This window comes from Danio rerio, chromosome 6 (assembly GCF_052040795.2).
Source record: "Danio rerio strain M-AB ecotype USA chromosome 6, GRCz13ab, whole genome shotgun sequence".
NCBI lineage: Eukaryota > Metazoa > Chordata > Actinopteri > Cypriniformes > Danionidae > Danio > Danio rerio.
Window position 1 is genome coordinate 27,567,004 of NC_141026.1, and position 26,579 is coordinate 27,593,582.

General features: G+C 32.8%; 3 protein-coding genes across 6 annotated transcripts in view; 2 read left to right on the top strand and 1 right to left on the bottom strand.

The window, feature by feature from the left end:
• Positions 1-26,579, top strand: part of LOC147836356 (uncharacterized) — a 702,935-nt gene that overhangs the window by 259,711 nt on the left and 416,645 nt on the right. The window lies entirely within an intron of this gene.
• Positions 1-26,579, top strand: part of kyat3.2 (kynurenine aminotransferase 3, tandem duplicate 2) — an 808,585-nt gene that overhangs the window by 74,430 nt on the left and 707,576 nt on the right. The window lies entirely within an intron of this gene.
• Positions 1-26,579, bottom strand: part of pkn2b (protein kinase N2b) — a 68,361-nt gene that overhangs the window by 15,603 nt on the left and 26,179 nt on the right. For 2 of the 3 annotated variants that reach the window (XM_087255820.1, NM_001290179.1), the window contains 6 exon segments: positions 18,080-18,234; positions 13,571-13,694; positions 11,353-11,507; positions 9,377-9,590; positions 7,051-7,236; positions 3,234-3,343 (listed from right to left, as the gene is read on the bottom strand). In XM_087255820.1, coding sequence (XP_087111946.1) covers positions 3,234-3,343; positions 7,051-7,236; positions 9,377-9,590; positions 11,353-11,507; positions 13,571-13,694; positions 18,080-18,234 — 944 coding nt within the window. 3 annotated transcript variants of the gene reach the window in all.

Sequence of the window (26,579 nt, forward strand, 5' to 3'; positions counted from 1 at the left end):
TTGGGGAACAGTGAAGACATTTTAAAAAAGATTTCTAGGACAAGATAACTAACTAACTAACTAACTAACTAACTAACTAACTAACTAACTAACTAACTAACTAAATAAATAAAGGTTTTCTTTATTCAGTCTATCAGGTCAGTTAATAGTATATGGAGAACTGGTTTATTGCCAGTTAAACATTAAAATGAGCGCTTAATGATTATATTAATAGTAAAACAAAACAAACAAACAAAATATAAAAGTAAAACATTCATATTTGTCAAAAATAAATATATAAACTAAAAACTATTTAAAAATACTTTAGTAAAATTAATTAAAATAATATTTAAAATGAACAGATAGAAAGCTAAAATAAATGTACATGTCAAGTTTTAAATGTCATTTTTATTACTAAATTATTTTAGATTTAACATTTTGTTTTATTCATATTTTGACCCCCCCCCCCCCCCCCCCTATTAACATGGTCCTCTATATGATAAATGATTTGATATCAAATCATAACCACAGTTCAAATGCTGCCAGATGAGCTAAAGTTGAACATTTTAGAACATAACGCCCTGTCGTTCACACAGCCAGCAATAATCTGCCTTATGAGCAACAGTAAGAGTGAAGCTTTGCCCCTTATGAGTACTATTACACTTCACAGCCAACGGTTTGACATTTACAGGCCTTTTACAGGTCTTTTTAGAGTCTGTCTGCCATTGCACAACTGCTGATTAGCGCTCTCACGTTGCCTGCCATGAGATTAAACGCTTAGGCCATCGCACAACCAAAAGCAAGTCCAAACTTACAGACGTGTGTGTGTGTAAGTTCATTCAATAATCAACCATCATAAATAAAAAAGACAATATAATAACAGAGCCAGTGGTCCTACAGGAATCGCTAATGAAGTAACTGAACTATTTCCAATGTTTTCCCTAGGGAGTCAATTATTTCACATTTATTTAACCCTGGTCCATCAAGAAGAAACCTGAGCACAACCATCAGAAGAAAAAATAAAGAGTGTCTGAAAGGAAAAACTAAATCAACCCATTTATTAATGTGGACAAAGAAAGATATGTTACAGTGAAACTTAAAATAATAAAAAACTAATGCTAAAGGGATAGCTCATACCACAAGTGTACGTATTTGTCATCATTTACACATCTCCACTTGTCTCAAAAATGTTTTTTTTTCCTTTTCTGTAAAACACAAAATAAGATATTTTGAAGAATGTTGGAAACCGGTAGCCATTGACCTGCACAGTATTTTTGTTTTTCTGCTACAGAAGTCAATGGCTACTGGGTTTCAACTTTCTTCAAACTATCTACTTTTGTGTTCAGCAGAAAAAAGAATCTTAGTTATGTTTTAAACCACTTTAAAGTGAGTAAATAGTGAGTAATGCTAAGTTCAGACTGCACAATTTTTAAAGCACTGTGAAAACATCTCTAATATGACTACATGACTATATAGTCTCATGTTTTGTTCACACAGCAGGATGGATCAGTGACAGAGGGTTTCACACTGCATGTTATTACAATAGGAAGAATCGCTGACAACTTTGTCTTGGTCCGCAAACTATATCTCTTACAACAAAACACAAACGAGAAGTGCATCATGCTCAAATCAATGCACACTCGCTGACAGGTCCAGATATTTAGCATGCCAAATATCTCATGGGTGTTATTAACTCATCAGCAATTCTCTCAGATCGTGTATTTGATAGTTAATACTGTGTGATTGTTACTCGCATGAACAAGCAGCGATTTGCCGGTGATTTCAGCCATTTGGCAAGTCAAAATTGGGGCTAAAATTATGCAGTCTGAATTCGGCATTAAGATTCATATTTGGGTTTACTAGCCCTTTAACTGAAAACATATTAGCAAGTTAACTGTTACACTGGATGCTAAAGGCTATAATGAAGCTCAATTTTCAATTTCAGTTTTCAGGTGCTCTATTACCCTACTATACAGTTGCATGAAACAAATGAAAGAATTATGGAGACATTCCTGGTTAATTCTTGGATAGGAATGGTTTCAACCTAACCTTCACACTGTAGAAGAATGGAAAACAATTGTAACAGACATCTGGATGATGAAAAACTTTACATTCTGTAAAAAACAATAAATAAAAAAAAAAAATAAAAACATAAAGGGTCTATTTTATGAAGTAAGCTGAAATCATTTGTGGACTCTGAAAAGTAACAATGCTAAAATAGTTTTATAATATATCTCAGTATTGTTAAATGTAATGCAAGTATGCACAGTAGGGCTGTGTGATTAATTGATATTGTATAGAAAAAAAACTAAAATCATGAACAAGATACAAAGTATTATTGATTATTATTTAATTTGTCCCAAAGATGCGTTGCAATGTAATTATAATGAAATTGGATGATTAGAATGTATAAAAAGACATGATATCAGAGTGAAAAACCAAACATTTTACAAGAGAAAAAATATATTTAAAAAAGTTTAAAGAATGTTGGTTAACGGTTAACAATATCCATTAACTTACCGTTCCATATTTTATGGAACTTAACTGTCTGGATATAGAAATTCTTCGAAATATAAAATCATAATATTTGTGTTCAACAGAAGAAAGAAGTTTGCATAAGTTTGGAACATGTGAAGGGTGAGAAAATTAATGTAAAAAATACAAAATAAATAGATAAATAAAAATAAAAGCTTTGCTGTCAGCAAGTTGTCTAATATTTGTCACCACATTCAGAGTTTTTTGCCAGAAATTTTTTTGCCATATGTCAACAAACATTATATCAGAGCAGATCAGGCTGCTGTTTTTGATCAGTTTGTTCAAATTGTTATTTATATTTAGCCTGTTGTCTGATTCCTTTTTATTTTCTCAGCACTGTATATCAGCATTCAGGTTTAGTAAGAGTTACAAAATTTTTAAATGTACAGACAGTCAACTGAACCAATTTTGCTCGATATAATTCTGCTTTGTAATTTTCAATTTCCTTGACAAAAAAATAAAAATAAATAATAAAAATAATAGTTTTGTTCTGTACATATATGAGCACAGAGATTACAGATGACTTCTGATCTGCCTTGTGAAACTTTCCATTAGAACTGGGTCAAATCTGGGATTAACATTTTTTAAAGTTAATTGAGAGAGGCTGGAATGGAGAGCATGTGTGCATATGTGTGCCCATCTACTCATATGTTGGGAGAGGATTATGGGATAAGGCTATGGTTTGACAAGTGTGCTTTATGAAATTTCTCATGCATTACCCGGTCAAGTTCCAGCGTGAACTTCTGGTCCCAAGATTGGTTGCTAACTGGCTTCCAATGGGTCTGTCCCACAACTGTGTTGTCCAACTTTAGAACGGCACTGATTTCATCTGCCATACCAGCACAAAAAAAAATAAAGAAATAAAAAACAGATATATTTATTAGGGATAGATTCATTAGGGATTACTTAATACATTTACTTATTGCAATCTTGTAATCTGTTATCTAATACTTTTCAATTTAAGTATAAAGCAAATACTGGTACATGCAATTAAATGATTAAGTTAATAAAAATCTGCAATACAAAATTTGAATTAAATATCAAGCATTTGAATAAAACTTAAAAAGGTAATTAAATCAATATTTTAATCAATTGAAAGCACTACTTACAATATACACTGTAATAATAATGAAAACTTATGGTAAACAATGTAATTTAATGGCAACACTTCACGATAAGGTTATATTAATTAATGGTAATAAATTTATTTACTAAGACAAACAATGAACAAAACATAATACATTTATTACAATGATTAATAATCTTTTCTAATGTCAATGAAAATAGGTCTGTTAGTTTATAGGAATGTTAGTTCATTGTTAGTTTATGTAAACTCACTGTGCATTAACTTAACAAGCATGCATTTGGATTTAACAATGCATTTGTAAATGTTGAACATTGATCATACAATGCTGCACAAGTATTGTTCATTATTAGTTTGTTGAATGATGAAACATTGTAGTGTGACGAGTTTAATTTAATTGCTTTTGGAAGAAGTTTTTCTGCTCAGTAATGTTGCATTAATTTTAATAAAAAAATACAGTAAACACTTTAACTATACAGCAGTATTACAGAATAATTATTTTCTAACTTAATAAATGTAATTAAAAATAAAATAAAAACACTTTCTCGCTTGTCAACTGGCAGTCACTTAAGCCAAATGCAGTCACCAGGCTGTTTCTTGGCTAAAATCCTGTGATTTCACAGGCCCTAAAGGTCATCAGAACAACAAGAGGTTTGCAGCTATATTGTTTGCTAGTTAGAATTAACTATTTTTTTCTTTATAGCCTATATTACATAGCATAGGTGGTCACTGACAGGATTGAAAGTGTACCCAATAAGGTTGAGAGCATAATTACAGGTAAGAATCAATTTAACCTTCTGCAACATTTATTTAGTCATGTGCTGTATTTAGACTTGTAAATAAATAAGTTTTAAATGTTTTAATTACTATGGCATTAATGTCATGGGCTAACTAAAAAGATTAATCAGGCCCTTGAAAAAAAGAAAGCAAATCAATTCATTTCTAGCTTTAGTATTGTGTCTGAAACAGATGTGACAACATGCGAAAAACAAACAAACAAAAAAAACATCTTCTGTTTGTTTGTCTTGTGCTCATTATAGGTCATGGAAATGTAGCTTTTTAGTCAGTAGCTATGTTTCCATCCAAAAATTAGAATTAACTTTATGCTCAAAACTGGATTAATGCATAATATACATGCAAATAAAGCAGCGTTTCCATCCAGCGAGTCAAAGCGAACAAAATGTTAACTTCCTGATTAACTGGCGCCAAATATCAACAGTAAAAACTGTATCTGCTGCAGTAGCAAAAGCTGTGTCAATCTTTTCTTCATCTAATAAGTGACTTGTGCTTCAGAAGGCTATCCTGACACAAAGTGAACACGCGGTGGCGTTTGAAGGTGTTAGACGCGGAGCACAGACGCTCTTGTTTCCTGAGGTTACAATGGTTTGCAATGCAGTCAGCCTGCTGGTTTGTCCATTTACACACATTTTTATCATCACATGACCTTTACTGGAATCAGTCTCTTAAGACAGTTCTGTGAGGTAATAATACTGAAAAACTTTGATGACAGAACTTGGCTACGGGATTTTAGTATGACCAAAACAAAATTTCAGATGTTGTGCAATGTGGGTTGGTCTGCTGGCTTATCCATTAATGCAGTCCTATCATGCCGATTTTTTGTCCCATTATTATGCCCATTTTAACTTTTTTTGAGGCATATGCTGTAATTTATTTGTTAAACCTTGTAATATATATGTATTTTGATTGTTTAAAAATGTATCCTATTTAGTTGTGTGCATAGATTTTTATGCACATTTTGAAAATGTCATGTTTTTATAAAGCATCAATTCAGGCAACATTCCAAAATAAACAGAAAAATAGGATAGAAACATAGCGAGTGTTCTATTCGAAGTAGGGCTGGACGATAAGGCAAAAATTATATAACGATATATTTCTTAATTTCAGTCGATACAATATAATTCCGATATCGATATGGACAATATTAAAAAGATATGAAAAAACTGCCGAGAACGCACACAATAGATGTCTGTACCTACAGATGTCTGCAAACTGAATTTGCAAAGTCTTTAATAGCTACAGCCTCTTATAACTTTTTTTTTTTTTTTTTTAATAAAAAAAAGTACAAAAAAATGAATGTTCACTTTTTATTTATATTTAGCATTTACAAAGAGATGAGTATATTCTTAGTTCTGGTTGCTTATCTGTCTATTTACATTTGTGTATGTAATTACCTAATTAAACTAAAAGGTTTAACATAAAATAGTTCTAATAAATTTTATATACATTTTTTATTATTTAACAGATTTAATACCTCTGTTAAATCACATTCTTTATATTTCATCAATAAACAGATTCCTGATAAATATGATGGTAAATTTTATTCTGTAAGTTTGCTGGAGTGCTATACCAGCATGTAGTGAGTTTGTCTTAATTTGGGTGTTTGTTTGTGCGAGGATCAAGTATATGCAAGGATCGAGTTTATATGTATGTGCGTGAGTTAATGTGGGAGTATATGAAAGGATTGAGTTTATATGTATGTGCGTGTGTATGTGGGTGCATGCATACATCAAGTTTATATGTATATATGCAAGTTTCATACATGTTTTGAACATAGCATAGGCTTGTAATTTATAATTTATAGGTGTATATGCACGTGTTGATAACCAAAGTTTGATTTGAACTTGATTCAAACCTCAAAGCCATCTGTGTTTGCGTCATTGCCTTCTTTTCTGACACCGCTGGTTTTGGTGTCGGGGAAGTGGATGGTGGTGATAGTGAGGCAACAGGTAGGCTAAAACTTTTATGATGCCTTATCTTCTGACTCTCAGTATTATCTATCAGGTGAAACAGATTTAATGTGTTCCCGCTGCTAGCCGGCACCACTCTCCTGCATATGTTGCAGAGCACCGAAACTATAAGTTAATCGGAACTTAAAAAGCCAAACCATTTCCACACCACTGCATTAGTCTTTCCTCTCTTATCTCTTTCCTCTCTTATCAACTATTTCATCTGCATTCTTACTTGTGGAAGCTTGTGTATTCACATCTGTATTCAGGGTACTCATTTTGTAGCATGTATAAGATCTTATATATATAAAAAAAAAAAAAAAAAAAATTATATATATATATATATATATATATATATATATATATATATATATATATATATATATATATATATATATATATATATATATATATATATGCAAATTTATTTAGAAATACCGGAAATGGGTTTAAAAATCATATCACTGTTATTAAATAAAAAAATCTACCGCGATATATATTGATATTGAATTATTTTCCAGCCCTAATTCAAAATGTTATAGATAAAGAGTCACTTTGAAAGTAACATTCAAGATATATCAATGCAGATTACACGTGTCAATTTATATCATTTAATTTGTTCAGCTCAACAACAAAGTTCCTTAGTTCTGATTTTAACTTAGATTTTGCACATCTGCATATAAAAGAAGAGCAAAGCCACTCAACTGGACAGATCATCAGACTTGGAGAGGGTTCTGCTGCTGCCAGATTTGTTCTTGTTTCCTCGGCTCATAAATGAAGAGCGTGCTTCACTAGGGCTCCAGCCGGGCAGAGAAACAGATGCTGTCTTCGAGCGACCCGGGACGTTCTCCAGAAGGTCCTGACAGCCCATGAGCCTCACGTCTAATGTGCCTGTGGATTTACAACAGAAACCCTGCTCAGAGCCAAAACTCTGCATGATTCGAGATGTAAATCACCAAACACATCCATTCTGATTAACACAAGATAATAAGTGTGCAAACAATTACAAGTGTCTATTTCAAGACACAAGCGATGGTTACAATGCCTTATATGGAAAGCACTATGGGTAATGGTAACGTAAGCCCTCTTGGTTCTCCTTCAGGGTGAAGGTCAAAGTTGTGTGTGATAAAGCTAAGGGTGGGGGAGGGTCTGCTGAGGCTGTGTGTGTTGACAATGTGAAAAGTCAAATGTAGTTTCTACATGCCTATAGCAGACAGCTGTTGTTCACTGCTAAAATAGGGCTGAGTGTACAGTACCATGTGTTGTTAAAAAAAAGACTACAGGGCCTGTTCACACTGGACGCTGAAGTGAAAGTGCAGAGAACAGACTATAAATGAAAAATGCAATGGATCCATTCACAGAAACAAAACAATTATTTTATTAATGAGGTATGTTTTCTATCTACAAGTAGAAGACACCAGACATCCTGTGCAATGCAAGTGTGTGACTGAAATGTACTCCAGTACTGTTGGGGGCGCCATTTTTAAAAATAAAAATAAAAACATTAATGTACTTTAAAGAAGAAAACTTACTGGCTTAAACCATGGTCACACTAGACTTTTTGTTCATTTGACTTCCCTTCATATACATGTGAATTTCGAATTTTGTGATATAGAACAGATCAAATCTGGTCAAGTAAGATTAACTCTGACCTGCATATTTGGACAAACACAGAAATTGCACATTTTAGCAATTCTTTGTGAAGCACCATCACAGATTTAGCATGCTTCAGGTCTGGCTGTCTTGGTTAAGCAAATAAATCCAAAACATACTATCAAGGTAGCATGAAGCAAAGTAAGACTGGTTGATTTGATTCTTACTTTGCTTCATACTACCTTGACACCAGAACAACAGAGTTGAAGCAATTGCTATTGAGAGACGATTGTGACGCAGCCCTACAAGGACAAAGCTTTTATTATACCAGTCAATCTCTTCAGTTCTTTTGCTAATGATAATGTGGGGAAGAAACAGCACTGTTTTATCAAATTAAATACATTTTAGGTTTAAGTTATAATGCTGCTCTGTGCAGTCTAATAAAACGCACAGCATTTTAAAACGTCTTTGGTGTTCCTCTGTTTTCTATAAAACTAAAAAGGAAAATTGAGGGTGTGTGAATTCATTAGCATGCCGACACAGGACCATTACATGAATTCAAACTACTTATTTCTCTGGATTAGAACATTCTTCAAAACGTTTCAGATAATCGAAGTACAAAAGTCAGCAATATATATATATATATATATATATATATATATATATATATATATATATATATATATATATATATATATAAATTGCACTGTTTTAGTGTATTTTGAATATTTTAATCAAGAAATTTTACAAATTGTGCCTATATTATCGGTTATTACACATTAAATCATCAGACATGCATAGAGAACATAAATTTTTTTATTGATTTCACATGCACAACAACAAATTGGTAAGCTCAAACATATTTGATTAACAAAACAAACAAACAAAAAACTTTAGTTCTTAATGTTCTTTTCAACTTCAACTGGTCATATTTAACTTTCTTAGATTTTTTTTTAATAAAACAAAATTGCTCAGTCAATAAGGTTGTAAAAAGTGCATTTTTAAAAAGAACATTTTAAGTATTAAAGCATAATATAGTTCTAGAGAAATTGACTTTCCAAGGAGTTAACAAAATCTCTTAGGATTCATTAAACATATGCTGATTCGTGTTTCAAACACACCATTCATTCATTTGATCATTCACTAGTTCATTGTTCCTTCTTCTATGGCCGTTTACAAAACTTCAAATAATATATACCCTTTATTTTATGAATGAAAAAAATCCATCACCAACTGCACTGGAGTGCACTTAATTTGAATTCGCCTTATAAATACTAAGTGTAAATGGTTTTAAAATTGACTTCACTGTTGTTGTTGCATCAAGTGTGAACAGGTTTTAGGCTATCATTTCTAAAACCCAGCTCAAATGGTACCAGTAAACAACGTGTTCAAATCCACTGGTTTATCATGTGACTGTGCAGTATGTATGTTTTGTTACCGGTCAGGGCAGCAGGTTTGGCCACAGTGCTGTACTGGTTGCTGGTGGACATGATGCTTTGGCGGGGACTGTTAGGAGGGGAGGCCACCATTGCTAACTCCTCCATGATCAGGGTGCCCTTTGGGTGATTTTTGGGCAGTTCGCTGAGCCTCTGCTCCAGAGAAAACTTCAGCAAGTCCAGCTTCTGACTAGACTCATTCAAGCGGGCTTGAGCCTGCAAGACAAAGATTGAATGCTTACAAAATTATACAGACAGACAGTGCTCAGCAAATGCAAGTACACCCCAAATAAATCTATCTTTTAAATTGATATTTTTAATAGGAAGCTATACAATATTATATCTGTGCATATACATTAGATTAGTCAGTACTGAAGAAAAATCTGGAGCTTATCCAACAAAACCACTTACGTTAATGTTCAACAAACTAGCACACCCAAATGTATGTTATAGAAAAATATTAAATACAAAATAAAAAAGGGAAATTTTAGTTTTTGTTGAAATTTTGTAGGTTGTAATTTAATTTTTTTTCAATATTTAGCTTGAATTTAACTGTTTATCTTTCAATTTCTAAATATGTTTGGTGATTAAAGTATTATGTTAATCAATATTTCTGTTTAATAAATCGGTTTTGTTTAAATCCACCAAAATACATTGCTTATATTCACAGAGAAATAGATAAAAATATTGATTTTCAAAATGGGGTGTAATCAATTATGCTGAGCACTGCAAATTTGGATACAAATGGATGCAAAACCTCCAAAGAAATGCTTTAAAAGTAAAGGTTTGGAAACTGTAATGGAAAAACACAGTAGTACATATATGTATGGATGTATGCCACAGTTTAACACACTCATCATTAACTTGAGAGCCTCAGAGATCAGGGATTCAAATTTATCTGGTAACAAATGCTGTTATAACAAATTCTTTCTTGGTTTATTTCTAGAACACACTCATGTATGCAATTCGGAATTATTTTTGACTAGTCTAACAACATTTAAAAGCAAAATTAAGATTATTCATTCATTTTATTAATTCATGATATTAACTCATTTATATGTTTAATTAAAAATAAAGCACAGAAATTAATGGTTAACACAACACTTGTATTTTCGATGAAAACAAAACATTACTGTGTTGTGTTTTACATTAAAAAAAAATATATATATATACTATTGAGGTCTTTCTACGTCAAGAGTTCATATTAAATCCAATGTGTTAATAGGTCTTTTTGAATTTACAAGTGAAAATAAAACAAAACAAACAGTTTTCTCTCGGAAGTCACATATCCACTATTCTTATACTCAACATTTATTTCTGTCTTTCTGTATGCCTGTAAACAGTATGATTGTAGCCTATTGTATTTCCAATAAGTTAAGAATGCAAGCATCATTTGAAAATGTACAGCTAAGTACCCCCTCCAAAAATACTACAATACCTATAGATTTTTTTAAATTGTTTTAATTCATATTCTGTGCAGACGCTCTATCCCACAAAATCAACCAAAACTTTTTTTTTTACCTTGTTCTACCAGTTGTGCAATAGGAACAAACCCAAATATGCAGTGATTCAGCAGCTGTCTAATTTACTGCTATCATGTGTTGCCAGCATTTTCACCCTGTATATAGATTTTCTAACCAACAAAAAAAAAAAATGGTTTCTGTCACGTAGGACAGATATTTTTACTGTTGCATCCCAAAACTAAATAATTTAAACACATTTTAATATAAACTGCTGTATAAAAACTGTATTACTCTCACAATTACAAAACAATTACATAAGAAAGAACATTTAAGCATTCTGTGTCATAGCACAATTAATTTGATACACAATGAGAAAAGCTGTAAACATTTGCTGCTTCAGGCAACAAAAGCAATTACAAGCAAACAGTTAAATGAGTAAATGGATTAAACAGCTATACAGGCACGCAAGCATATGCAGAGAACACTATATAAAAACTATGAGGATTTAGACTGACCTCAGAATGAGCTTTCTTCTCTGTCACCTTTCCTGTACCCAGCAGTTTCATCACATTTTTGGCACCATCGGCCACAGCAGACTCTATCCGGTAGTGATGTCGCAGCTCCTCTATCCTCAGGTCCAGAGGGCTGATGATGGGCTTGCTTGTAGTCACTGCCAACATAAGATTTGTGTTTTAACATCAAAATGTTAAACTGCAACTGAGGAGCCATTCACACTAGTGCATTTTTAAACTGTGTTTTATAATAAAAACGCTCCTTGTGCAGACTGTTTTTATGGTGTTTCAGAAAAATGATCTCGGTCTACACTTTACAGGCTAAATCAGTTGTTTGCTTGGTGATTTCAAAAGTCAAATAAATTTTATTACAACTATAAAAATTACCCAATAAATATTATTTGAACCATAACTTACAGAAGAAAAACATTGTCGATTTTAAAAGTAAAAAGCAAAAACATGCAAATGAAAAGCTATCAGCCTTTAAATTATTATTTTTCATAGGATCATTGGGTTTATGTTAGATTAACAATAGCAAAAAACAATAGAATAAGCTGCAGCAGATTGATTTTATAGCAGCAGGTTAAACTTTCTAACATGGTAAATGCCATAAAACTATGGCAATCAAATACATAAAAAATAAATAAAGGCCACAACTGAATACTGAGAATGACCTTTGAGTGGCGGTCTCCAAAATTAAACCTAGAATAGACTTGTGCTGAAAACATTGTGTCCACAAGTCTCTTTAGTTGAGGTTAATATTATATTAAACAAATTAATACATCACTATTTAAATAATGAGGTTGTTAGACCAACACTTCTTTTGTGTTGTCAATATTCTTGTGTTTATATAGACCTATTCTTGTGTGCAATCTTTGTATATTTATAACCACGTCAGAGGAATTTTGGGGGTTGCAAGTCACTGGCATTGTTATTTTAGGGATCGCGGGCTAAAAAGTTTGGGAACCCCTGGCCTAAATCACATGATGCATGACCATTCACTCTCACTGGGCATTCACATAAATTTGACTAAACCTCAAGTGTTTTTTTAACCCAAGTTTCTTTCTTCTGTTAAATACAAAATAAGATATTTTAAAGAAAGATTAAAACCTGTAACCATTGACATCCATAGATAGAAAAACAAATACTATGGTAACAGAATTCCAACATTTCTCAAAATATCTTTTATTGTGTTTAACAGAAAAATGAAACCCATAAAGGTTTGAAGTAAATGAGGACATCATTTTAATTTTTAGGTGAACAATCCCTTTAAATAGATCTATATGAAAAGTGACATTTTCTGGGGAGTCTAATGCGATTCAGGTACAGAAATTGATGATCTAAAATTTAAAACAATACTGCAAAGTCATCTCCATTGTATAAATCATTCAATAAAATCTATATTTATTAAAGTTACGAACTGTACTATTTATTGTCTCTTTATGCTTTAAGCTCTTTTGAAATGCTATACAGTTGAGCCTTAAAAGCACATGCAGATGATAAACTTTCACTCTAAACTGTGCAGTGACTCCACAAATGTCTTGTGTTCTGAACTGCAGTTCCTGGTCAAATATTATCCATACTCCACATTTCAGATGCTGCAATGTGACTGTTGCAGATACACACACAAAAAAAAAAAAAAAAAAAAAAAGAAGAAGAAACTCACTGCACCTTTAAAAACAGTCCAATTGGTGCGTAGACCAAAAAAATTCTCAAATGAATAAAAGGATTAAAGGTCGGAATGTCCGCACATTATCAAACATCAGTGATATAGATGCTGAAACTGTATAGCGTGCAGCACCTTTTTCTTTTTTTTTTTTTGTTTCAGTGTGGAATGGATGATCAACTTTCGGGAAATGATTAAAAATTAAGTTTGCACCCAGATCACAACTTTCAAATGTTCCTGAATTAGTGTAGAAGTAGTCTTAACATGACAAGCAGGTGTTCTTTTTTTCACTTGGTAATCAAATAATACAATACGTATGACAAGTGAAATATTCAATACATAAAGCCAAAAATATATATTACAGATTAGTAATTATATTGTTCAACAGAAAAAAAAAGTGTCTGCAGCAGACTGATCTCACAGCACTTATATTTTATCACTTTCTGTATTCGCTCATTTTAGTTCAATATAGTCCAGTGAATGAGTTTTTATATACAACAATACAGTGCAAAGCATTTAGCTGTAATTAAAGAGAAAATCAGCTAGACCACATACCATCATTGTTCTCGTAGTTTATCTCGCTGGTCTGGCTGGCTTTGAGGATCTGCATTCGAATGAACTCTATCTTTGTCTTGCTGTCCTGAAGCATCTGCTGAGCTGCTGCAAGGAGTTTGCGGTCCTACAAATGAAGATAAACAGAAGGAAAACAACAACAGGGTCAGAGGGTTCAGAAAAAAAGATCTTTATAACAAAGTGTTTTTAAGTGCAAATCCATAGACCATAAACCATCAAACATGTATAAAAAGGGAATATAAACTATATCTAGTCTAAAATTATTCATTAAACAAAAATGTTGTATTCTGAGTAGTCAGTTAATAAGAGCTCCATGCCATTTAACAATTGAAGATATTGTATACATGTAGATAGTCATGAATGAAGATAAAAAATATATCACAAAATTCTGATGCTTTAAAATGTTCAAAAACAAATGTGTTGAATTCTTGAATTCTATGTTGTTGAAGTCTTCTCACAACATAATGACCTAAAATGATAAACACATTTTCAGCATATTAACTTTTTATAATTATTTTGTTCCTGTAGAAAATGATTAGCAAGCAATTGTTCAAAGTACTTGATTCCTGAGAGCCAATAAGATTCATTTTTGATTCACCGAGCTTCTGTTCATCATAAAAAAAATGTCAGTGTATTTCCAGAAGGTTTGGATTAAACCATGTGATTCACACTTTTCATTCATTTATCAATATTGTCAGAGTTTTTGGGTAAAAAGATTTTCAAATGAAAGACAGGAATCTCCAAGTAAGTGATTAAAATGACCTGCTGTGTACTGAAGATGAAAGAAAGTCTTGTGGATTTGCAATGACGTAAAGGTGAGTAAATGACAGTATTTTCAATTTAGGGTAAACTAACCCGATTAATTGTATACATTTTATTTATTTAAAGTTATTAAAGGATGCAAAATTCATGTTCTATGACCACATACTTTTCTTTCCTCCTTGCCGCTGGTTAGAAGTGTGAAGGAATGTTTGCTTGTCATTCAGCATTCAGATCCAGAGAGAGCAGCCCAGGAGTCTCTAAGGACTGAACTTCCTGTAAGCTACCATTAGAGGCTGACGTTACCTTAGAGGCCTTTCCTCCGGATGTCTGAAGCAGCTGGGAACCTGCATGCAGGACTCGACGCTTGAATAAAACAGTCAATTCTTGACTGACCGGACAAAAATGCACTCACATAATTTTGTTTACTTTAAAATGAAATTTCTGTCATTATTTACTCAACCTCATGCCATTCCAAACCCATAAGACAACTCTTTAAAAGATGACCTCCAAGCCCATATATCACTAAAATGTTTTGTGAGCAGACTTATAATGAACAATTTGTTGTCACACAAAAAAAAAAATTAAAATAAAAACAATCAATGGTAACCAATCTTGTCAACATTTTGACAAAGAAAGCTACTATGCAATAACATTTCCGTATCTATTAAGTGTCAGTGTCAGAGTTCACTGACTTAAAAAAACGATTTACTATGGATTGAATGACCATTACCTGTTAAAACAAACAGTACAACAAGTGTATCACATCTCATAATTGCACAATCAGTGTTTGAACCACAGAAAAAAGTCAATAAAATTTAAACTTTACATTTATCACAGAAAAGCCATATATAACTAATTAGTTAACAACAATAAAGGCCCATTTGCTGAACCTATTTTATATTTATTACATTTTTACTTTTTTGATATTGGCCTCTCATTTATTGAACCACTAATTAAGATAAACACCATTCTGTATATTTTAAAATGCACAGAATCAGAACAGATGCTCAAAATTATGACACCTCCAAAACTCCACTAATTTCGGCTTTAATTCACATATAAATCTTGATCAGTAAACATAGATAATTTAACCAAATTAGCTTAACACATGAAATCAACATCAAGCAAACATGTTTGAGCTTCTGTGACCATATTCAATGGTTATGTCACTAGTTTAATTGTCTTCTAAAGTAATCACATCTTCAGAAAACAGATTTACCTTTTGACCTCTTTGAGTGTTTGAAACATCAGTTTTTAAGAAATACAGAGTTTAAAAAGTAGGTATTAATTCAATCTTATTAAAAAAGTTTATTTTAAGTTTTAAAGCTTAACAGTTCTGAGTTTAAAATGTATCAACAAACCATCCAGTCACATTTGAATGCTAAAAAAGTAGAGTAACTCAAAGTAGTTAGCAAAATCTTAGTAAAAAAGGCAGAAATCTCAACTCTCTGACTATGTGGGCGTGTCCGCTGGCTAGAATCGCTGAAACCACGTCCACTGTCTCAACTGACAAATACCACTACTAATAACAATAGGTTAATACATGCTTAATAAATTAGCTTATACAGCCACACATGTTTGAATGCACTCAAATAGACAATACCAGTCAGTCAGCTTGGATACGATTTCATTTTACACTGTGGTGCTCATAACGGAGCTCTGTGGAATGTAAGATTGCAAGTGTAATGTAAATGGTGATATAGACAAGGATCAGATTTTACAGATTTTAAGGAGTCCTTTATTCTGATTCAACATCAATACAATAAAATAAACAAATAGCACGATTTTGGCTGCTTAGCCAGCTATGGAGTGCCCTAGTTGTGTGCGTCACATTTCAGAACGGTTGTCAATCCGTGCTGAGAACAATTTGTTCATGCAGCAACATTCAGGCTTGGGCCTATGTGAGCAAACAACATGAACCATACCTGACTGATCTTAGAAATGTTTGGCACGATAGTGGAAAAGAGGCTAGTGTTTGGGGCAGGGCCATTTTATATTGTTACCATCTTAGCTCCGCAAAACCAGTTAACAATTTAACTGCAAAATTCAGTACAACATACTTCAAAGTATTTGTAACATATTTCAGCAACAGATTTCAACACTTTTATAATGATTTCAAACACATTTATAATGTGTTTAGAAACATTTCTCAAAATTATGTAAATGATGACAATTTACATCTTGGTGTACAACTAACACTTTAAACAATGGTATCATTTTAAGATCAGAGAATTAAAAAGTAGATTATTTTTGTTGTCTACCATTCTATTTGGTGTCACAAGTTGCACAAAACCCTACAAATAAGAGCTTTAAAATTCTTGAACAGAAGAATCACGCGCCAAAAGAATCGCAGACGTATAACTTCATAAGAATGAGCCAAATGAAGTCATGTGTCTCGATGCTGACTATGTTTTTATGACAGCTTTTTGGAGAACACTAAACTGCTCATACATCTGGAAACAAGTCAGACTGCCTTGTTCTGTCTCCCTGTGTTTATCACTCCATATATTTCCCCCCAAACAACCATGCTGATTTAACAGAACTCCTTTGTCAGTCCAAGATGCTAATTTTAGCCGCGGAGCCTCTTTAATTAACTGAGTCGCTCTTGATAAAAGGGAGGAAAGGAGGGTCAGACGCTCAAGACCAAAGTCAAGCCAAACCAAGAGAGAGATTCTGCTGATACTACATGTATCGAGACACAGTACATGTAGAGTAAACCAGAACTGAAGAATGATTTCCTGAGGGTAGAGAAACATAACTGAACTGTTCTATTCCAGTTCTCCCTAATGTCAGCTACACCCAAGGGGGTTACAACCATGACATTGGCATATGTGTACAAATGAGTCTGGTCTGAGTTCCTTTACCACTTTTGGGAAAGGAAAGAAGATTTCACCTAATTTTAGAGGACATGTTTGACAACATCTGTTTTCATTTCTGAGGATGAATCTTCTCCCACAAGATCTTTAAGGGATCAAACGGCTTATCTTCTTTGGGAGTTTAGGGTATTTTGTGTTATTCAAAGCTGAAGTGTATTTGTAAAACTGTTTTTTCCTGTGCCAGCGTAACATGTAGAGGTTACATGTTTAACACTTAAAGGCTGATTTCATTTAGATGAAGGAAAAAGTAAACACTGTGGCTACATCAAAACATTTTAAACAGCCCATATGAAACATAAGAGTGAGTTTGGGACACATATGGTCTGCCTGTTTAAAAAAATAAAAAACTTTAACCAAATAATTGTGAGAAAAATAAATAAATAAAGGCGGCAAAATAAATTTAAAACCGAGATAAAAAATAAACAAAATGACAAACAAGCTTAATTAAAAACAAAATGATAAAATAAATCTTGAAAATCAAAATAGATAAATAAAACATTTTAATCAACAAAAAAAAGAAAAAAAAAGACAGAAACGTTTAAATTTAACTCAATAACAAAGAAACAAACAAAACAAATAAAAAAAACAACAAAATAAAAAACAAAAATAAAACCGATGAAAACCTAAACAAACAAAAATTAAGACATAAGACAAGGACAAAAATTGAACATAAAAGCTGAACAGAAAAACAAACAGTTAAACTAAAAAGAAAAAAGAAAAAAAACTAAAGGAAAGGAAAAAGCACATTCTTTCCAGACAATCTATATCCATGTAAATGACTGCTCTTATCTCCAGCAAACATATTAGTCTACAAAACCAACACACCACTGTTCCACTAAAGACTGGTTATTACCTTGGAAGAGCCATTGGAATACATCTGTATCATATTTTCCGCTCCTTGTTTGACTTTGAGCTCAATGTCGGCCTGTTTCTTCAGAGCGGCCAGACGATTGCTGTTGGTGGACATCCGGGTTTCACTCTTGGGGGTGTCTGGAGTTAGTGGGTACTCTGATGTTAAACAAACACAAAATCAACATCAAAAAGTTAATAAAACAGTAAAACAAGAATAAATAAAACATTTTTGGAATGCTGGAGGAAATGTATACAAGACTGGCTCAAGAAAACCACATTGTTCCTTTAGGGCAGCAAATGCTAAATGTAGGACAGCTAGAATGACCATCTGAATTATATGAAGAGCAGTGGTGAGACCAGATTTATTAACACAAGCTGTCTTTTTGGCATTAAAACAGTTTTGTCAGATTAATGTGTAGTTCTTATTATAAACAATAAGGTCTTGGTTTGTAATGTAGAAATAAAACTGACACCTCAGACTAAAACTCTGAGAATAAAATCAGCCATAAAAAAAACTCACACAAAGTTCATTGTGTACATGACTCACAGTGATTGTCTAGCCTATGATTAAATAAAAAGTTTTTCTTTGGAGTTATTGCTTAAGGTATATTATATAACATAAAGAACATTTAACCTCCGAGCCAAAAGCACAATTTGTTAAGACATGTATCCAAATATTATGAAGGAGATTTTGATCTAACTTTAGCATTTGATGAGTTGTGAAATAAACACAATTGACAATGATAATGACACTCAGAGAAGGACTTGTGCAGGCAAGAAAAATGCTAATGTTCTCTCAAGTGACAGTGTGCCAGCTTCTCAAAGACGTTCTGTGAGAACAACTAGGCCATCATGGAAAGGCTTGCACAAGATTGAGCAAACACAACTCTTGAGGAGAAAAACTGAAAGAAGGGGGCAAAACTGGATTCTCTGTTTTTACCTTAACTTGCCCCACTGAAATGATCAAATTCAAAATCACATCTAAAATTAGGTGAAGTTTAAAATACTTAAAAAAAAATTTAACAAATTAAAAATTGTTATTTTGTCACTGTGCAACACTCTCACAAACACACAAACAAGCATAGTATACACTTCAGCTTTGTTTTATGAATAGCTGAGGTTCAGAATGATGAGATCATCTACTCAAGTTCTGACAAGAAAACTGAACCACAAATTACACACCTGTGAAGGTAAGGTGGAAGCCCTGTTTCTGACAGCTCGGTCATGACATATAGAAGCCTAAACATTAATTTGAATGCAAACAAAACGTTAAATGTTAATGAATAAATATATTCACTTGTACACATTCAGTGCCACTAGCATAAAACTCAACAAGATATGCATCAATAAATGCATTATTTTAATGGCCATACCAAGAACCACATCATTAGATGAGATGTGTCCATTTCTTGATATCAATCAAGAAGTTATATAAAAGTACTGGGGAGGGAACAATAACTATTTTTTTGTAACAAATAGTTTTAAAATCAATTATGCCACTCATTATACATTTCTGTGGGGAGTTTGCATATTCTCTTTGCTTGGGTTTCCTCTAGGGGCTCCGGTTTCCCCCACACTCCAAAGACATGCACTATAACTGAATTGAGTAACCAGCGACCTTTTTGCTGTGAGGCGACAGCCCAATCCTACTTTCAAAGAACATTGGACATTTTATTCTTAATATGTAGACATTAGAATTTGAAGGTGAAAAATATCATAAACAAATAAATAATTTAACAATTTAAATGAACATTTATTAAAGTAATTTAAACTTCTGCCCTGTCTGGGGCAGGATCTTTCTGTGTGTTAAATGGTTGCAAAACTTTTTTTTTTTTTTTGTCAGAACACATGACTATTTAAAGTGCCCCATTATAGATTTTTGAAAATAACTTAATGCAATATGTAACAGCTTGAAGTGACAGCATTCAGTTTTAGATCTAAAAGTGCAAAGTGTATAAAGTTCTTGGCTTTTTAAAAGAAAGAGTGGACTAGTTGTTGAGTTGTTAATATGAATTGCCATCCAACTAGATCTTTACCAGATTTACTGTGACTCAAATCTTGTGTGCGCAGATCCTGGAAAACTTACTTACTTCAAACACTATAGCAGAAAACAAGGAATGGGATTCGAGTATGACCTTATTTATGACAAAAGATACACTGAGAGAAAATTATTTTATTGCCTAAAGTTCATTCATTTCCTTTGGTTTAGTCCCTTTATTCATCAGGGGTCGCCACAGCAGCGGATGCCCTTCCAGCTGCAACCCAGTACTGGGAAACATCCATACATACTCATATACTACGGCCAAATTAGTTTACTCAATTCACCTATAGTGCATGTCTTAGGACTGTGGGGGAAACCGGAGCATCGAGGAAACCCAAGCAAACACGGAGAGAAGATGTAAACTCCACACAGAAATGCCAACTGACACAGCTCGGATTCAAACCGGTGACCTTCCTGCTGTTAGGTCACAGTGCTGATCACTAAGCCACCGAGCCACCCACTGCCTAAAGGTGAGGCTGTAAAATATAGTATGCAAAAATACATGTTTGTGCTTGCTTCGTGCTGCTTGTAGGTCTCTGGTTGACCTGTTACAGCAGCTTTCACACTGGACACACAAAGAGATGTGATATGATTTCAATGGCTTGGGCGTGTCAACCAAAGCTCTCAAGAAAGAGAACAAACCTATAACCAGTTTGCACTAAAAATAGTTCAACTGCCACTGTCGATTAATACCGAAATATTATCTAAGTTATTACTTAGAGTTAGAGGTGCAGAAGGTGATTGTCTTCGGAAGCATTTTTTTAATTTTTTATGGTTGAAAGTCTCTTCACAGTCTAATAGTAACGATATAAGTAAATTATCTAAATGTATTTATATGTATTTTTATAGTTTGTGTAGGGCATAAAACAAAAAAAAAAAATCATCCAATTAAATAGAGTTAGGCCGACATCTCTCATAATTCCGATAAGTAGCCCAAACTGTCTGTCAGCAACAATGCAGATCTGAACAACTGCGCAGCCGTTTGTACGCAGCTCCGCCATCCGATGTTTGTGCTGCGCGTTCACAAGAGAGGGAGAAAGCGCGCGCGCGATCAGTAAAAACCTGCTGAATCAAAACTTTTTAAAAACCTGAATCAATATTGCCTTTGCACACTGGAGAAAAGATGACACCATGGCTGAAGGATTTCTCTTAGACAGGTAATGTTCTGTTTTAAAACTGTTTTAGCTTTACGCATTGCTGATGTAACGTTAGATGTTGTTGTTGTCACAAATGGGTTATATCTTCACAGAAGTGTTGTTTAGCCACTAAAATCTTCCAATGAAAGATAGATAAGACTATTTTCAGTTTCATAAGAGACCTTTTACAGCATCGATGATGTAGATTTTAATTAGTTTAAAAGCAAAACACAAGTAAATACCGCTATTCCGCCTAGTCTCTCCCTATATTGTTTACCATGCAACTCTAAATATTTGCTCTGAAATAGCATGTCAGTTTGGATTAGTGATGAGTCTAATTCCTGCACGCCACCGGACAAGCACTAGTCGCTTTTAACATGAGAGAGGGTTTTTTGCTGTGCTCGTATTTCAGGAGGCGTGGCTCTAGACGACACAGGAGGGACTGCGATTCAAAGATTTATGCTAAGCTGTTAGCATTGTGGAAGATCACCTACTGCACCTTTAAGAAGTAACGGAGAACAAACCATACAGGAGTCAGTGAGAATACAATATATATACATATAAAATGTATACTATACATATATAGACTACAGCAAACATAATCAGTACTGATGATTGCAGAGCTGTCTTATTAAACACTAACCAAGGACAATAAATCATTACCAGCCATCACTCCATGATTAGCTAGATTACACAGTTATACTTTGACTATAAAACAAGTTTGTTATAAAAAAAAGGTTTATATTAGGGCTGCCTGATATTGGAAAAATCTGACATTTTGATAATGAAACATCACGATACATCACAAGAAAACCATCCACAATATATCATATTTGTAAATTAAGAGGGAAAAATGCATCAAAGACCTAATGGGCCTGTATGATTATTATTTTTAAAAAGCAGTTTTATTTTATTTTAGCAGTCAGCCTCAAGAGTCATATATCATTCTAAACAGGAGAACCTAAAGCTTCAATCGGTATCATTCAAAAGTCCAATCTAAAATATTGTTTAGTCTAAAAACACATGAACAGACAGATAAGTTTTCAGAATTTGAAAAAAAAAGATAAAAAAGTAGCATTTTATAGTTATTACAAACAAAACCTCATGAAGTTTGCCTTTATTTATTTCTTAATACTTGCAACATTGATGAATGTTTGATCCACCATAACGATAAGTGCCACCTTATTCATATCAGACTATTTTGTCCTCCCCCTATTGAATAATCAAATGTAATGTAAAATGTAAACACTGTACATTCTTCAATGCTGATAAGATGCTGCAATGTGGTTATTGCGAATGCACACATTGCCATGTTAATGCTGAAACAATATATTGAGCAGCCCTAGCAATCTGATCATTTGTTTAGATTTTAATTTATTTTCACTTCACCTTGTGAATAAATGAACACAATTAACATTTCAACAGAGAAGACAATGCTCTTCAACACTGACATGTTAGGAATTGCCATTTGTGTAAAAAAGAAAAAAAAGATGGAAAGGATTACAATGCCTTCATGTAGAGATTTTGTACACTGACTTTGACTTTTTAAAGTCTAAAGAAAAAAGAAAAGAAAACATGTGCAAATTATATTTACAATGATTTGTGTTGTTTTTTAGAAAGTACTTAGGTTTTACATATCAGACCAAAATAGTGTGACAGTGGATATTAAATCACTTAAGTTTGCCCGATTCAGCATGTAGAACAAAAACTGAAGTGACAACACAGAGCAAATGACACAAGTCAAGAAGCATCACAAAAACTGGATGTCAACTAAATGAAAAAGACTTCACTTAGAAAATCAGACAACAATCACATGAATTAATCTCTTTCTTTTTATGTAAATGGGTTCAAGCATACAAAACTATTTCACATGTTATCACACATCCCTAGCAGCAAGTACTGTGAAAATTGTATGTAAATGTTTATAATCTGTATGTGTGTAGCACTAGATCCGGTTTCACTTTGTGAAATGTCAATCCATACTACTACAGCCTACAAGAATGTCCTGGGCTTTAAAAATATATAAACACATTTGATTTTGGACCAAGCGATTTACAATTAAACTCCAGTCAAAACTGAATACATTTGTAATAATAACTTTGCATGATTTAAACTAAGAATTTGATGTAAAGATAATTGATCTAGGCCAGGGATGGGCAAACTTGATCCTTGAGGGCCTGTGTCCCTGCAAAGTTTTACACTAGTCAAACACACCTGAACATGCTAATCAGTGTATTTAAGATCACAAGAAATCTATAAGCAGGTGTGTTTGATTAGGGTTGGAGCTAAACTGTGCAGTACACCGGCCCTCCAGGACCAAGTTTGCCCACCCCTGATCTAGGCTGTGCATTGAGAAATGAATCACTGCTGATAGACATCAGAGAACAGCAATGCCAAGGGTTCAATAATACTAATAATGATAATAACAATAAAATAAGCAAACAGACAAGAAATTAACGTAACGACTTTTACTGAAAAAAAAATGGTATAGTTTCATTTATAGAATTGGTTATTTTTATGTGAACTTGTATTTAAGATTGAACAAAAAATCCAGCAATGTTGATGGGAATTGCTAATCTAATTATACTGAGATTTAGGATATTCAAAATAACCTTATCTAGAACAGTGACTTCTATTTGTAAACACAGAAAAACTTCCTGAAGTTTGGTGAGTGAATCATTGGATTATGAATAAAGCAAACCAACTGGCCCAGAGACATTCTTTGCATTTCATCAACATGCAAGCAAACTTACTGCAATCTACTAATTACAATTTAAATGATCTGGAAAGAAAGAAAGAAAGAAAGAAAGAAAGAAAGAAAGAAAGAAAGAAAGAAAGAAAGAAAGAAAGAAAGAAAGAAAGAAAGAAAGAAGGGTTCCATAAAACTAAATGTTGTCCCTATCCCAACACAAATTAAGTTAACTTAACAAATCCAAGTGGATTGAACATAAAACAATGTTGTCCAAAATAATCACAAGAGTTCTGTTGTTTCAACTCATTTTAAAAAAAGAGAAAAAAAGATAAAAAGAAAGAAAGAGGAAAAGAAAGAAAGAGAGAAAAAGAAGAATACAATTCAGTGATTTTTTTATTAAGTGTTTGTGAATCCAGGAAAGGCCTCAGATTTGTCATGGGTGTCCCACTACTAATGCCAGGAAAGACACACTTCCTGTCCTAATTCTCCTCTAATCCCTCCATCACCCTCCCCCTCTTGAAGATGACCAGGTTGCTTTTGTATGAGCAATAAAAACACACATCCAAACGCACCACACTGGAAACACACCTTGAATCCTCTGAGGCCAAATACAAGCTTGTTTGCGCCTTTCACTTGTTTGTTTGTTCATTTAGTTTAATAGGAAAACATACTAAAACAGGAATTTCACAGTTTGAATAGTTTGCAGTAACATGCTAATGACAATGCTAAATTAATAAGGTAAATTGTGAATCATGTATGGTCTGATATTCTTTTGACTTGAAATTGATGTGAAATTGTAATAATTCCGATGACCTCTCAAATGACGATAACCATCATTCATCACAATTATGATGCAAAGCTAAATTATTGTGATTTTGAATACCCATTATTTAGTTACTGAAACAACTAAAATGATGTTTTTGTTGACTAAAACTATGATTCATAGACTTTGTCACTCAAAACTTGACTAAAAAACAGAATGTCCTGACTAAACATTATAAAAAATAACATTTAAATCTGATTCAGATCAAAGGCCAGATCAACTAACAGATTGGGTCAATGTAAAACTACAGTCAACATTTATTAAAGACCTGCAGAGAAAAGTTAAAAATGAAAAGATGTTGAACTTTTTTCTGAAGAAGATGTTTTTACATACTTGTAGAAGTTTCCCTTTCCATGGCAAAATGTATGTAATAATGCAATGTGTTTTACTTAAGTAAAATATCAAGCATCATATTACCTGTGGTAAACACTTATCAACCAACGTTTGACTAAACCATTATCTCATCATTAAAAAAATAAAACATTAAAAGAATAGTTCACCCAAAATTGTTCCAAACATTTATAAATTTCTTTCTTCAGTTAATCACAAACCAATTTATTCTGAAAAAAACATTGGTAAAAAAGCAGTCACTGAAACTATAGGCCTGTCACAATAATCAATATCTTGACTTATGCAATGGTTGGACATAAATATTTGTTGAGCATAACAATAAAGCCATTTTACAATGATATTTACATTCTACCTCACAGATGACAAAGTTTAAACTTGAGCATTGACTTAATAGAACATTGTGTATAATAGGATATTTACATTTTTAACATTAAATTATAGGATATAAATAATCTTAAGAATGATAAATATTTTAAAATGTTTAAAGCTATTTAAAGTATTTTTGGCTATTATTATGCTGTTATAGAATCATTATATAATCAGTTGCATAAAATGATCACAAAATGACAATAATATAGATTATGCAACAATTTCTGTGACAATATATCACATTAAAAAAAGTATGGAAGGCAAAGGCCGTTTTTGTGTTTTGTTTGTTTGTTCAACATTCTTATGTATATTTTCCTTTGTGTTCACCAAAAAAAGAAACAAACAGGATTGGAACAAGCAGAAGATGAGTAACTTTTTTTTTTTATTCTTTTAAGAATAATAAAAAATGATCTTAAGAATATTACAATCTTTTAAAATTTACTTAAAGAATATAATTTTTTTTGTGTGCATTAATTAATCACAAAAATGAACAAACTCACATTACAGCGCAAAAGCAGTGTCTGAGATTTAAAAAGTAGTGTTGGGAATTAAAGTATGTCATTTTACCAACCACAACGTCACAGAAAAAAAGTTTCTAAAATAGAATATCCAACGCAATCTTACGGCAATTCATAACTTTTTGTTTCAGTGGCTAATTTGTATGAATTCGTACGATCTAATTCATACAATTTATTCCGATTTGCTCATACCTCAATGATTGTTGAGGTTAGGGGCTGGTTAGGGGTGAGGTTATGTGCCACGCCTCCTTTTTAAAATCGTACATTTTCGTACGACTGAACTCGTACGAATTCGTACAAATTAGCCACTAAACTGACAAAACTAAAAATACTTATGTTTCCTCGTAAGATCACGCTGGAATATCCAGTTGATCATAATGCAGTTGACATCAATTACAATGAAGATTTTAAATAATTTTAAATTAATTTTAAATAACAATTTTGGGTGTCATCTGGATCTCCCAACATTTAGATGGGCTTTAAGTCAATGGCCAATTTAAAGCCTTGTGATTTTTTTGTTTCGTTCAAAAAATCCTTAAATTGCGTGAACTGTGGTCTTTTAGAGCTGCTA